Raw genomic sequence first — 14,090 nt, 5'->3', positions numbered from 1 at the left:
GCACGGCATCCAAACCAACAACTAAAATTAAACAGTTAGATTTAGAAAGATGATTAAAATTCATTAGAATGGAATAGAGAACGGTCTCTGCTACTGCTGCTGCTGGGGAGATTTGGAGCGAGGCAGCAGAGAGAGTGATGGGAAGAAGAGGAGAGACGGTGGGGGAGGGGAGGAAGCACGTGGTAAAGCGGCACACACTCCACCATCCCTGTGCAGCTTTCTCGTCAGAGATGCAGGGCAGCCATTTTGATGTGCAGCCCTCTTTGTCTGATGAAATTAGGGGTTCAGGGAAGTTCTGATAGAGAAACAGTTGTGTCTCATAAAGGGTTGATGAGATATGATAACGAATGAAGGGAATGGATGATGGTATAAATTATGTGAATGTGTGTGTATGGCTGTGTGTGTGTGTGTGTGAGAGAGAGAGAGAGATACACACAGAGGGAGAGATCTGCAGTAGGTATACAAAGGAAATTGAGGGCATGAGGAAATCAGGACAGAGGATGAAGGTGTTTGAGTGGAAACATTCAATAACAAGCAAAAATCTGTCACAAACCTGATTAAAATGTAGTGGTCAAGAAATTCTGTGAGACTGTTACGTCAATTCGCATAAGCGGTAAAAGTAACTGTGAGGGTTTGTGTTAAATTCTGAATATCAACGCTTTGTGCTGTTTGTAAAGTGATTGGTGTGTGAGGAAAATTAACGCACTTTACTGACTGTTGTCATTTCAACTCAGTGAAACTATCATGGCTTTAACAGAGTATATTCAGCTTAATATAAAGATGTCATTGCTTAAGTTACTACATGACAGGAAGTCTGAGATCAATGATTGTGCCTGGTCTGTTTTATGTTGGTGTAAGTCTACAAAAAGCACAAATCCTGACAGTGTTTGGCGTGTTTGCATCTGAAAATAGAAACTACAAAGTCTATTATTAACTGTAACATTGAGTTTAAGCAGTCTATCATCAGAACACATCTGTGTGGACTTTATCTGTTTAGCAGTTTTCAAATCCTGGTGTTTTATTTTGTCACGCTTCAAAGTTTTGCAGGTTTTTATAGTGTATAATAAATTCTTCTGGATAGTCTCTCCGTAGGAGTCAGAGCTAAAAAAAAACCACCTTTGCATGCAATTAAACAATTCCACCTCTTTTATATTCCCTACCCATTGTGTTTGTTGGTATTTTGTCTTTTACCTGCTTGAGAATCTTACCTTGGAGCAGTCATTAATTACTTTGAATGACTTTGAATGTAAAGAAAAAAACAAAAAATCATCAGCTTCCTAATTTTGCAACTGACCACAAAACTATAACCACATGCAGAAGCTCCCGGTTCCCACAGACCCACGCTATTGTTTAAGTGTCCCACCTTCATAGCCACGCTGTCTGGTGAGCAGCTGTGTGTCCATGTGTGTGCCGATGGGCTTGTCAACACACTGTGAACTGTGTGTATGTCAGGATGTGGTTAATGTTTTGTCAGTGAGCTATTCCACATATGTGGGATCAGAACAGACATTTTAGTACACCGAGCATAAAAAAAAAAACAATGTGTAAATAACTCCATATTACAATTTTCATTCTCCATCTTCCACCTTTCCCTCTTAGACTGTTGTTGTTTTATACAGCAGCGTGCATTTTAATGAGAGGGAGCTGGGTGCACTGTTCAGGTGTCATGGACACAGTGCGGTTCTGCTCCTGACCCTGATTTTTTTATTTTCTTTGTTCAAAGGGGTCAAGAAAATGCACTTCAGACGACATTATAAAATGTGATGCCAGAGAACATGCAGCCTGTAATATTACAATGTTGTTTGGACAAATGTAGAGATGATAAACATATGTATAACTGGTGTTTACTGGAGAGCATAACTAAAGTGTTGTATTTGCATTTGTGTTAGTTTTGTGGAGATGTGAGTGTTGTGTTTCTGTACCAGGCACACGAGCTATTAGATAGAATGATGGAGAATCCTGTCAGATTCCTCAAATTTGACGTCATTTCAGGAATTGATTGCGTCTGTATTTTATTCTCAACTCACTATTCTTTACTTTTGATGCAACAAAATGACCAAAGTCTTCATTTCTGAAGCAACCATACTATAATGTATAATTATGATATCATTTTAGTGTAACTATCATGGAATCATTTACTGATTAATGTAATTTAATATTTACACAGGTCTATTACTATGGCTCACTACTATGCAAGATTTCAGCTGAAACTGGATGGCCACTGTTCAAGAGCGTTGCTAGTTTACAGAGCTCTTCCTTTTTCCCTCTCCTGCATCCCTCCCCCCCCTCCAGCTGCAGCATTATGCCGCAGAGAGAAAGAGATGAAGAAAAAGAGAGAAGGACACAGCTCAGTGTCAGATATTTTGTTCAGTCTATAAAAAGTCAGTGCATGTTACATGGTGCTACTCTATCCCCTTGTAGGTCACCTTAAGTAGAAAGATCTAACTTGTATCACATTTCAGTTGTTTATCTGGAGAGTTTTTATTAAATAACAGTCCTTACAACTGCACTTTATTTGAATAACATTATAATTCTGATGATCAATTCTGATCATCATCATCATCATCATCATCATCATCATCAATCATCATGTCTGAGCATCATTATTTGTCTTCTCGTGGATCCTCCCTGCTGTTTCTGTCTTCATTGCCAGCTCACAGGATACAAGGGTGGGATGCAAGCGAACACGGTGGATGTGTTACCATAGCAACAAGCTGACTCACGGGCAGGGCTATTCCATTTTTCATTGAGCCATGGGGGTTCAGCAGCAGATGTAGCCAATGAGCTGTGATGGCTTTGTGTATGAGGTGGTACTGGTTGAGTAGAGACACCCCTGTTTTTGACAAGCAGATACACCATCCTCAGATCCGAGGTGGCTGATGATGAAGAAGGATGTGGGGGGATCATGGTTGCTTTTAACGCACTGTATTAGTACATACTCTTTTGTTTTTTGACCTCTTGTTTCAGTAAACCTGTGTCCATGTAAATATAAAATATTTTCTTATTCAATTATCTGTGTCAGTTATATGAAAAGGGCAACAGCCTCACTGTGTATGTTTTAATTTCTTTGTTCATTCTTCTCCTTTATGACTTTATTTTAAATTTACTTGGATAGATTTGGATTTTGGACCCATTCTCACACCTCATAGCATTCCTAAAATCACTACATGTACAAAAACAAAAGTACCTTCCCTGCATTTAATCATTTAAGTCCTGCTGCTCTGCTTTGTCCCAGGATTCTAAATTTCAGCTCACAAAAAACAGTCACGCACACAACAGCTGTGACAAACACATGAGCACAGAGTGAAGAATTCAATTAATAAATCATGAATTTGTATCAGGGGCATCGCCTTGAGGCCCCCTGCTGTTGTAATGAGGGTAATGGCTCTGTTCAGCAGTATTTTGTTTGGGTTTTATATGTTAGTGGAATCAGAGGAGGATGGAGTGGTTATACAGCACCACTCCCTCCATAGAGCATAAACAGATATGTAACACATTATTGAGTAAATACTGTTGGAAATCATTCATAAAGCCTGGCTGAATGTATTTCATTTAGTTGGTAATAACTACCTGCGAATGTTGACTGTAATATTATTTTTTTTCCTCTCTATCCCCAAATATTATTTTTATTGTTTTCATCACATTTTGTAGTTCTGACAGGGAACAATGAGCAGCGATGCAAAAAGGAAGGTCCCCTAATGTCCCATCCTCCCTCTCTCTCTCTCTCTCTCTCTCTCTCTCTCTCTCTCTCTCTCTCTCTCTCTCTCTCTCTAACCCACACACACACACACACACACACACACACACACACACACACACACACACACACACACACACACACACACACACACACACACACACACACACACACACACACACACACACACACACACACAAGCTAAAACATCCACAAACAAACACACTCACATGATAATGTGGTTATTTAAATGTGTTTGACACTTAAGGCTCTGTGAGATATTCTTTCATTAATTTAAATTGTCATTTTCTATTTGTTTGCTTTCAAGTATACGATTTGCCACAAGAATTTGTATAGTTTATAGTGTTGGGGGCTGATCAAACAACATATCATTTTCCCATCAAAGTCATTTATTAGTTTTTTTATGAGCCACACGGTAAGTATTCAAATTTCTTTATTAGCCAAAGCCAGAACCTCTGTATTGTCCACCAGTCTAACCAGTATCCCGTCTCTCTTATTTTGTCTTCCATGTGTTCCTGTCATGGCCTGACACCGATCCTGTTTCCTCCTTGTTTCCTGGTTAATCCTGACTTGCAAAATAAGGTAAGAAATAGTTTTATTCTAAATCACACAACTTATTACTGATTAACTGATGACTCTACACACACTATAGATCACTACAGACATAGTTCAAAGATAAACATAACAGTGACATCTTCGAACATTAAGTATTTAATATGACACTTAGTCACTGAGTCAGACAGCTTCATGTGTTTGTTTAGCTCACAAAACAACCGTCACCACTGTTGGTTCATTCAATGTGACACGAAAGGTGAAACAGCATGAGTCACTTAAAACAACAGAATGAGTTTTACTTACCTGTCCGGTTTGTTCCACTTACTATTACTTACTTTTCTCTTACTTTGACTTGTGTGGTTATGACCGGATTAACTTGCGGTCAATACATTTTATATCGGTTTGTAACTTTTGTTTTGGTGTTCTGGGCCGCTATTATCTTTACATAGGGTCTATCATAAAGCAAAGTACTCTAGGTCATCAGACAAAAGAATGCAAACAGTGCAGGCAATAACTCGCAAGTATAAATATTAGTACCCGTAGCATGTAAGTAAACAATCTAAAACATATGAGAGGTAATTTAATGACCAGTAAAGTACTCATTCAAGAGAAGATATTCTATAATCTATTAAGTAATCCTCCTGGACTTGCCAGTTTAAATTTAAGGCCATGTTTGATGATGTAGTTTATGGTACTGAGCATTGTTTCCTTTATCCCTCTCTAAAATAAGTTTAAAATAAGTCCAGGATGGACTTCTTTAAAACATCTTTCATCTTCTACCACGGTTCTACCAAATTCAAGAAAAACGATAATGGTAACTTTCAAGTTTTGACTGTGACTTGATCTGATCACCTACAAAGTGTGTGTGTGTGTGTGTGTGTGTGTGTGTGTGTGTGTGTGTGTGTGTGTGTGTGTGTGTGTGTGTGTGTGTGTGTGTGTGTGCACGTGCGCAAGCACACAAGCAAGCACTCATAAAAGCCAAAAAAAAGCCATTTTAATAATATTTATCATATTTATTTATCATATATGCATTTATGATTATTCATTTTATGGTCTACATGCATCTGTTTAATCAAACCCACACATTTTGACAGTTTATCACAGACCATGCTTCAAAATAAAAGTTTCGATTCATTGTGTGGATATTTTCAACACTGATCAATGACTGTATGAAATGATAACACCGTCCTTTCATAACATGTTTGAACACACTGCATAGGATGGTATTCTTTCTGGTGGACTCCGTGTGTGTTTTCCCTACATTAAACAGGTAACCTCTGGTCTGTGGTTCAGGATTTCCTCCAGCCAGCACATTTTAACTGAGCATAGGAGTGTAATGAATGTAAGGCACTTTGTATTGTGTAGTTCAGTTCCTCACAGTGACCACATGCATTAACAGGAAATTTAACGTGTGAATAAAATGCCTGTTTTATTCTGATTGTTTACATCAGAATTACTATGTCTGGTCATGATGCCGGGAAGTCATGGAAATAACTGGTGAAGTGACAAAATTACACTAAAACAAATTAATGGAAAAGCAATTTTGGCATGTTTTAATCCAAGCTTAACCCAGGCAAATTCAAATTGTATTTAAATGACGATAATATATTGTAGAATCGATCATGCTTGTGTTTCTGCAGTAAAAATGAATTAGTTGCGCCTGGAGTGGATCTCCTACTGCTCTTGCTCTACACTCTATGTGTTCAATGGTGAGGAGGCGGAGGACTGTTCTTCCTGTCTGCCTGCGGTGGTCGGTCCTTTCCAGCTGCTGCTCCGGCCCCACGCAGCAGCGACAGTCGGCCGCCTGCGTGGCGCTATCCGCTCTGGAGGTGCTGAAAGCAGCTCCAGCCCCCCCTCCCTCTGTCTCTGTCCCGCTGCCTCTCCACATCTCCCTCTGTCGTCCGTTTCTATTTACAGCACACGGCTGTTACCTATTTATTGTTTTACTCGTCTTTTAATTTTTAGTATTAATTTTGATATCCTGAAATCGTTTATTTTAACAATTGGAATGAATTTAATTTTGAGATAAACCATTAATATAGAGAGTATTCCTTAATTAAGATGCATGAGCACTCATCTATAAAATGCTAAGCAATATTGTATTAATATTGTAATATAAAAGAGAGACAGAAAGCGAGAGAGAGGAGAGAGAGAGAGAGAGAGAGAGAGAGAGAGAGAGAGAGAGAGAGAGAGAGAGAGAGAGAGAGAGAGAGAGAGAGAGAGAGAGAGAGAGAGAGGCAGGCATCATCGGAGTAAAAGCCTTTCCCACACCGTCTGTGCTCCCCCTCCCATTTCATTTGCTCTACAAACCTCCATACGGGTATTTTACGTCGGCTGCTGACGTTATTATTTTTCTGTGGCTCTGCGGGCGTAATGACGTCTGCAGAGGCTGCATTGGCTTTCTCTGGCCACAGGAAGGCAACGACGAGCCTTGTCGGCCACAAAGGCAGGTGCATGCATGCAGGCAGACAGAAAAATCATTGATAGACCAAAGGATTGTTTAAGCGATCATATAATAATCGGTCATCCAGTTATTTAGAAGACGGAAGAATATAATTCAAAATATTTGTATTTGACAATATTATTATTATTATTATTATTATTATTATTATTATTATTATTATTATTATTATTATTATAAGGAGTAGTGTTAGGAGTGGTAGGAGTATTGTTCTTGTTGTTGTTGTTATATTTATGAATATTATAAGTACAAAAACGCATAATTTAATAAAATTGGATTTAATGTGAGATAAATATGTATCAGATGATATTTCATCCCCCATGGAACACGTTATACGTCACTGTTCTGTAGATTTTTTTCTGGTGCTACGGTTGGTGCACTGGCTTTATTCTGTCCACCAATGAAATCGAGTGTTGTACAAAGAGATCTACTCTGTCTCCCTCTGAGAAACTCCTGCTTCATAACCAGCGCCATGTCCTGCACGGGAGGAGAGAGATGCACATGCAGACGCGAAGCATGAATATCACTTTAATGTCGGAAGACACATCTACGTTGGATTTTAGATCGTTTACATTTATTCATTTAAGAATCTGGGATTGGAGTGGAAAGAAAAGGGATTCAAGGAACGAGGAATAATGTGGAACAAAATGCCTGCATGGCAGGTGATTGTGTGGTGGCATCACTGCGTTTTCTTGTGGAGTACAATAGAAGGACAGACCCGCTACAGCATCCCAGAGGAACTGAAACAGGGCTCTGTGGTAGGAAACCTAGCCAAAGATTTGGGTCTGGTTGTTTCGGACTTACATCGTCGTAAATTACGGATAACTTCGGAGGCTGGTAAGCAATATTTTAGCGTGGACTTGAGGAAGGGAGAGCTGTTGGTGACTGATAGAATAGATAGAGAGGAACTGTGTGAACAAAGAGCGTCATGTCTGCTGCCTTTGGAATTGGTTATAGATAACCCTCTACAGCTGCATAGAGTCGAAATTGAAATTCTGGATACAAACGACAATCCGCCTAGTTTTCTTACTAAAGAGAAAGTAGTCAAAATTGCGGAATTAGTAAATCCGGGCGCAAGATTTCCGTTAGAAAGTGCAAAGGATCCTGATGTCGGCCCCAATTCTGTACGCTCTTACCTTATAAGTAGAAATGACAATTTCAAATTGACTGTGAAAACACACAAAGACGGAAGAAAAATCCCCGAACTGGTCCTGGAAAAACCGCTCGATCGAGAAAAGCTGCCTGTACACAGGCTCATCCTCACTGCGGTAGATGGTGGAGATCCGGTGCGATCAGGGACTTCTGAAATAACTGTTATTATACTGGACAACAATGATAATGCACCACAGTTTGAAAGACAAGTATATGAGGCGAATGTCAGTGAAAAATCTACAGCTGGAACGGAGATACTACAAGTTAGAGCTACAGATGCAGATGAAGGATTGAACGGTGAAATTGAATATTCCTTTGCAGAGCAAACAATAGATTTGATTTTATCATTATTTGACATTAACCCATCCACTGGAGCTATTATCGTTAAAGGACTTTTAGACCACGAAACAAACTCCGTACACAGATTCGACATAACTGCTAAAGACAAAGGTAATCCCGAGATGGATGGACATTGTGGCGTTGAAATTAAAGTAGTTGACATTAACGACAATATTCCTGAAATAATTGTTACGTCTTTGATGACACCCGTTCCTGAAAATGCAGCCGTAGGAACAGTTGTTGCGCTAATAAGCGCCAAAGACCCGGATTCAGATGACAATGGAATGGTCACGTTGAGCGTGTCTTCCCAATCCCCGTTCAGATTAAAGCCATCCGTTTCTAACCATTACTCTTTAGTGACGAGTGGGCCACTTGACCGTGAACAAAATGATCAGTATAGTGTCAAGATTAGTGCTACGGATTCTGGAAAACCTCCATTATCCAGTGACCGAGTAATATTTGTTGAATTGTTAGATGTAAACGATAATCCACCGGTTTTCTCTCAGCCTTCATTTAACATTTATATCAAAGAGAACCAGGTTCCCGGAAATATTTTATGCTCAGTGTCAGCAGCTGATCCTGATTTAGGTGAAAACGCCAAAATCTCCTACTCCATACTGGACTCCAGAGTGCAGGACGTTTCTGTCTCGTCTTACGTTTACATGAACTCAGATAACGGCAGCATCTACAGCATGCACTCGTTTGACTACGAGAAGGTGAAGGTGTTTCAGATCCAGGTTCAGGCAAAGGACCAGGGCTCTCCGTCTCTCAGCAGCAACGCCACCGTCCATGTTTTTATCCTGGACCAGAACGACAATGCCCCCTCCGTCATTTACCCCTCCTCCGCTGCCCAGGGCTCCCTCTCTCATCAGAGGATGCCCCGCTCCGCCAAAGCGGGTCACCTGGTTACCAAGGTGACGGCCGTGGACGCCGACTCGGGCCATAACGCCTGGATCTCCTACAGACTGGCGGAGGCCACAGACGCCTCTCTGTTCACGGTCAGTCTGTACACAGGGGAGGTGAGGACTAAACGCGCTGTGTCCGAGCAGGACGACTCCTCTCAGAGGCTGCTTCTAGAGGTGAAAGACGACGGAGAACCGCTCCAGTCTGCCACCGTCACGGTGTCCATCCTGCTGGAGGACGGCCTCCAGGAGCCCATCTTAGACCTCCGACAGAAAGTGTCCGAGCCCAGCAAGAAAACTGGGAGAATCACCCTTTATCTGATCGTGTCTCTGGCCTCGGTGTCCGTGCTGTCTCTGGTGACGTTTGTCATCTTAGCGGTGAAATGCGTGAGGAACAGCAGGAGCAGCGGTAGTTGCTGCGTGAGACGGAGCGACTGTGATGATTACAAGAACCCCAACAGAAACCTGCAGCTTCAGCTCAACACCGACGGACCCATAAAGTACGTGGAGGTCCTGGGAGGAGACATGTTGTCTCAGAGTCAGTCGTTCAGGTCCTGCATGTCCCCCATGTCAGAGTACAGTGATTTCACTCTGATCAAACCCAGCAGCACCAGTGACTTTAAGGAGGTGATCAGTGTCCTGGATGCGTCTTTACCCGACAGCACCTGGACCTTTGAGAGCCAGCAGGTGAGCACAGAAAAAAAATATGTTCAAGACACCTGACCAAAAAAAATGTGTCAGTGTGTTCACATTTACATAAATATTTTTTTGAATGTTTCAGCACAATAAAAGTGAACAGCCCTTATTAGGCCCCGTCTAATAACGATGCCGGAACTTTTTGAAAACGCAACTTTTTTCACCAGACATCGAAAACGATTCGCGTCCACAGGACAGCGTTTTCAAAAAGATCTCCGTCCACACGTATCCGCATCAGTGCGTTGATAAACACGTTTATAAGCAGAACAACTTCCAAAACGACAGGAGAGAGGACCGGGACTTGTAGGAGGACCTCCATCACTGAGTCCTCCACCAGCAGACAGCGCATCCCGGTCAGACCCAGAACTGGCGCCGGCGACTTTGGCGAGGAACGTGAATGACTGAATGAATGAATGAATGAATGAATGAATGAATGAATGAATGAATGAATGAATGAATGAATGAATGAATGAACAAATAAATATATAAACTTTGTGACTCATAAAAAAAAGAAACAGACGTACAAATATTCAAGTGTGAAGCATGTTATCAACGCATCTCAGACGCGGAGCTGTTAAATGTCAGAAAATAGCCGGTTTTAGCTCCGTTTGTACCTGTAGACGTGGGTCACATGCGTGACGTCACAGCGGTTTTCCTTGAAGGGACACGCCCCCCCCGGATAGAAAAAGTTGCGGGTACACCGACCACACGACAACGCAGACCCAGCGTTATCAAAAAATTCCACCTCGGCCAGCAGTTTTCAAAAAGTTGCGTTTTCGTTCCGGATATCTGCGTTGTCTTGTGGACGGAAGGCGTAAACGCAACAAAAAAGTTGCGCTTTCAAAAAGTTCCGGCATCGTGTGGACGGGGGCCTGAGAGTGTGAGGGGCTACGATCCAGTATTGAAATTGTGAATTTTTACAGTTGTAACTGGTATATGTCCAATACTTCTTTTGTCATTTGTTCTTTCGTTTTTTTTCTCCTTAGAAAATAATTTTAGCAGTATGGTGAATTTAATTTGTCAGTGTTCCATACATTTTGATATGATCCTCTCTGGTTAAAGTGAGTGAAAGGGACTGAAGAAAATAGCTGCTGTGACTTTAAGAGTGTCGATCAGTTTCTCCCTCATTGGTTGGTCGTTGTATTGATGTGCACCAATAAGATTAAGAGCTGTACAAAGCAATCTTTTCCCTGCCCCTTTTCAGCCCCCGTGCTGTAACGTGAAGAATACAAAGACCGAGAAGGGAGACACTGCTCTTATTCTAGAATATGAACATTTGATATTCTAACTTGCGGTCATGTTCAACGAATGTGGAAAAAAATCGAGTGGATTTATACCTATGATGTGGGATTGCAGCATTATTCCATTCAATGTGTGTTCTGGAATTATTGTGCTATAGCGGAAAAAGGATGACAAAGAGAACGGGATACGGAGACTGGGGATGGGTTGCTCTTTGGTGGCATCATTTCTTCCTCTTGTGGACTACAATAGACGGACAGACTCGTTACAGCATCCCGGAGGAGCTAAAACAGGGTTCTGTGGTAGGAAATCTCGCCAAAGATCTGGGTTTAGGGTTGTCTGAGATTTTTGACCGTAAGCTGTTTGTCGCGGCTGAGGCTGGTAAGCAGTATTTCAGCGTGAATGCTGCGAAGGGCGAGCTGCTGGTGAACGACAGAATAGACAGAGAGGCTTTATGCGGACAAAGCGACAGCTGTATCCTACCGCTGCAGGTTGTTATAGAAGACCCGTTGCAACTTTTTCGCGTGGAGGTAGAAATACAAGATATTAACGACAATGCACCTAAATTTCCATCAACTAATATCGCGTTGGAGGTTGCAGAATCGACAGCTTTAGGGGTACGATTTCCATTAGAGAGCGCTATAGACCTAGACGTTGGCAGTAATTCACTGAAGTCATACTCTCTCAGTAAAGATGAATGTTTTAATATTAGAGTTAAAGATGTTGCCGGAGGAAGAAAAGTCCCGGAATTAATTTTAGCGAAAGGTTTAGACAGAGAAAAGACGTCTGTCCATAAGCTTTTGCTGACAGCTCTAGATGGAGGAAACCCTGGGAGATCAGGGACGGCTCAGCTATCTATTAAAATTCTTGACATCAACGATAACGTTCCAGCTTTTGAGAAAATATTATATAAGGTATCTATTAGTGAAAATGCCGCAGAAGGAGCGTTGATTGTGCAAACGAAAGCGACAGACATGGATGACGGTCCAAACGGGGAGATAGAATATTCATTTGGAGCTCATACTCCAGACAGTGTCCGTTCTGTTTTCAATATAGATCATAAATCAGGGACGATATTTCTTAAAGGTAAATTAGATTTCGAAGCAACTTCTAATTATGAACTAGACATAAGTGCAAAGGACAAAGGCAGCCCGAGAATGGAGGGGCATTGTACTGTTCATGTTGAAGTTATTGACATTAACGACAACGCGCCGGATATAATCCTCACGTCTCATCCAAAACCAGTGCGTGAAGACTCTCCGAATGGAACCGTGGTAGCTTTGATTAGTGCTCGGGACCTGGACTCCGGTGTTAACGGGAAGGTCTCATTACAGCTCCCCCAAAAAATTCCATTTGCCCTCAAACCATCGTTTTCGCATAACTATGCACTGGTTACCAGTGGTGTTTTAGATCGAGAGAAAATCTCCGAGTATAATATTGAGATAACAGCCACTGATTCAGGATCTCCTCCTCTGTCCAGTACGAAAATCATTCCTGTCAGCATCTCTGATGTGAATGACAACCCTCCTGTGTTCACTCAGCCCTCCTACAATGTCTATTTAAAAGAGAATGGGGTACCAGGATCTATACTGTACTCAGTATCAGCATCTGACCTGGATTCTGGTGAAAACGCCAAAATCTCCTACTCCATACTGGACTCCAGAGTGCAGGACGTTTCTGTCTCGTCTTACGTTTACATGAACTCAGATAACGGCAGCATCTACAGCATGCACTCGTTTGACTACGAGAAGGTGAAGGTGTTTCAGATCCAGGTTCAGGCAAAGGACCAGGGCTCTCCGTCTCTCAGCAGCAACGCCACCGTCCATGTTTTTATCCTGGACCAGAACGACAATGCCCCCTCCGTCATTTACCCCTCCTCCGCTGCCCAGGGCTCCCTCTCCCATCAGAGGATGCCCCGCTCCGCCAAAGCGGGTCACCTGGTTACCAAGGTGACGGCCGTGGACGCCGACTCGGGCCATAACGCCTGGATCTCCTACAGACTGGCGGAGGCCACAGACGCCTCTCTGTTCACGGTCAATCTGTACACAGGGGAGGTGAGGACTAAACGCGCTGTGTCCGAGCAGGACGACTCCTCTCAGAGGCTGCTTCTAGAGGTGAAAGACGACGGAGAACCGCTCCAGTCTGCCACCGTCACGGTGTCCATCCTGCTGGAGGACGGCCTCCAGGAGCCCATCTTAGACCTCCGACAGAAAGTGTCCGAGCCCAGCAAGAAAACTGGGAGAATCACCCTTTATCTGATCGTGTCTCTGGCCTCGGTGTCCGTGCTGTCTCTGGTGACGTTTGTCATCTTAGCGGTGAAATGCGTGAGGAACAGCAGGAGCAGCGGTAGTTGCTGCGTGAGACGGAGCGACTGTGATGATTACAAGAACCCCAACAGAAACCTGCAGCTTCAGCTCAACACCGATGGACCCATAAAGTACGTGGAGGTCCTGGGAGGAGACATGTTGTCTCAGAGTCAGTCGTTCAGGTCCTGCATGTCCCCCATGTCAGAGTACAGTGATTTCACTCTGATCAAACCCAGCAGCACCAGTGACTTTAAGGAGGTGATCAGTGTCCTGGATGCGTCTTTACCCGACAGCACCTGGACCTTTGAGAGCCAGCAGGTGAGCAGAGAATAAAAGCCATGCATTAAATCGTGATTCTTTAACCACAGATAGTAAAACATTCCAAGACAAATTTCAATTATTAAAATATCAGCACCACGAAGGTGGATAGCGACTCAATGTGAGAAACAGCAAATATATGCAGCATTCTTTCTTTCTTTCTTTCTTTGTTTCTTTCTTTCTTTATTTCTGTCTTTCTTTCTTTCTTTCTTTCTTTCTGTCTGTCTGTCTGTCTGTCTGTCTGTCTGTCTGTCTGTCTGTCTGTCTGTCTGTCTGTCTGTCTGTCTGTCTGTCTATCTATATGCATTTATTGGCGCATTGTATCGATTCAGCATCAGATCACATAGCTCTGTGCCAGTACTCATTTATTTCTGTATTTATTATTATTTTGCAAAATGATATTG

The 14,090-nt window shown here is 42.3% G+C and overlaps 3 protein-coding genes across 17 annotated transcripts in view; all 3 read left to right on the top strand.

Moving 5' to 3' along the window:
- LOC137602779 (protocadherin gamma-A2-like) overlaps window positions 1-14,090 on the top strand; it is a 208,616-nt gene that overhangs the window by 158,127 nt on the left and 36,399 nt on the right. The window lies entirely within an intron of this gene.
- On the top strand, window positions 4,282-13,701 carry LOC137603130 (protocadherin gamma-C5-like). Its single transcript, XM_068326367.1, has 2 exons — window positions 4,282-4,300; window positions 12,543-13,701. Exon 2 carries the CDS (start codon window positions 12,760-12,762, stop codon window positions 13,699-13,701), a length of 942 nt encoding a protein of 313 aa, XP_068182468.1. The 5' UTR covers window positions 4,282-4,300; window positions 12,543-12,759.
- LOC137603131 (protocadherin gamma-C5-like) lies at window positions 7,382-9,850 on the top strand. Its single transcript, XM_068326368.1, has one exon. The coding sequence runs from the start codon at window positions 7,382-7,384 to the stop codon at window positions 9,848-9,850; it is 2,469 nt and encodes an 822-aa protein (XP_068182469.1).

This window comes from Antennarius striatus, chromosome 10, assembly GCF_040054535.1.
Source record: "Antennarius striatus isolate MH-2024 chromosome 10, ASM4005453v1, whole genome shotgun sequence".
NCBI classification, from domain to species: domain Eukaryota; kingdom Metazoa; phylum Chordata; class Actinopteri; order Lophiiformes; family Antennariidae; genus Antennarius; species Antennarius striatus.
The sequence above is the reverse complement of the archived record's forward strand: the minus strand, read 5'-3'. Positions and strand labels throughout refer to the sequence as shown.

Excerpts from the sequence above, each read along its gene's own strand:
- LOC137603130 (XM_068326367.1), top strand. The coding sequence starts at position 12,760 with ATGAACTCAGATAACGGCAGCATCTACAGCATGCACTCGTTTGACTAC.
- LOC137603131 (XM_068326368.1), top strand. The coding sequence starts at position 7,382 with ATGCCTGCATGGCAGGTGATTGTGTGGTGGCATCACTGCGTTTTCTTG.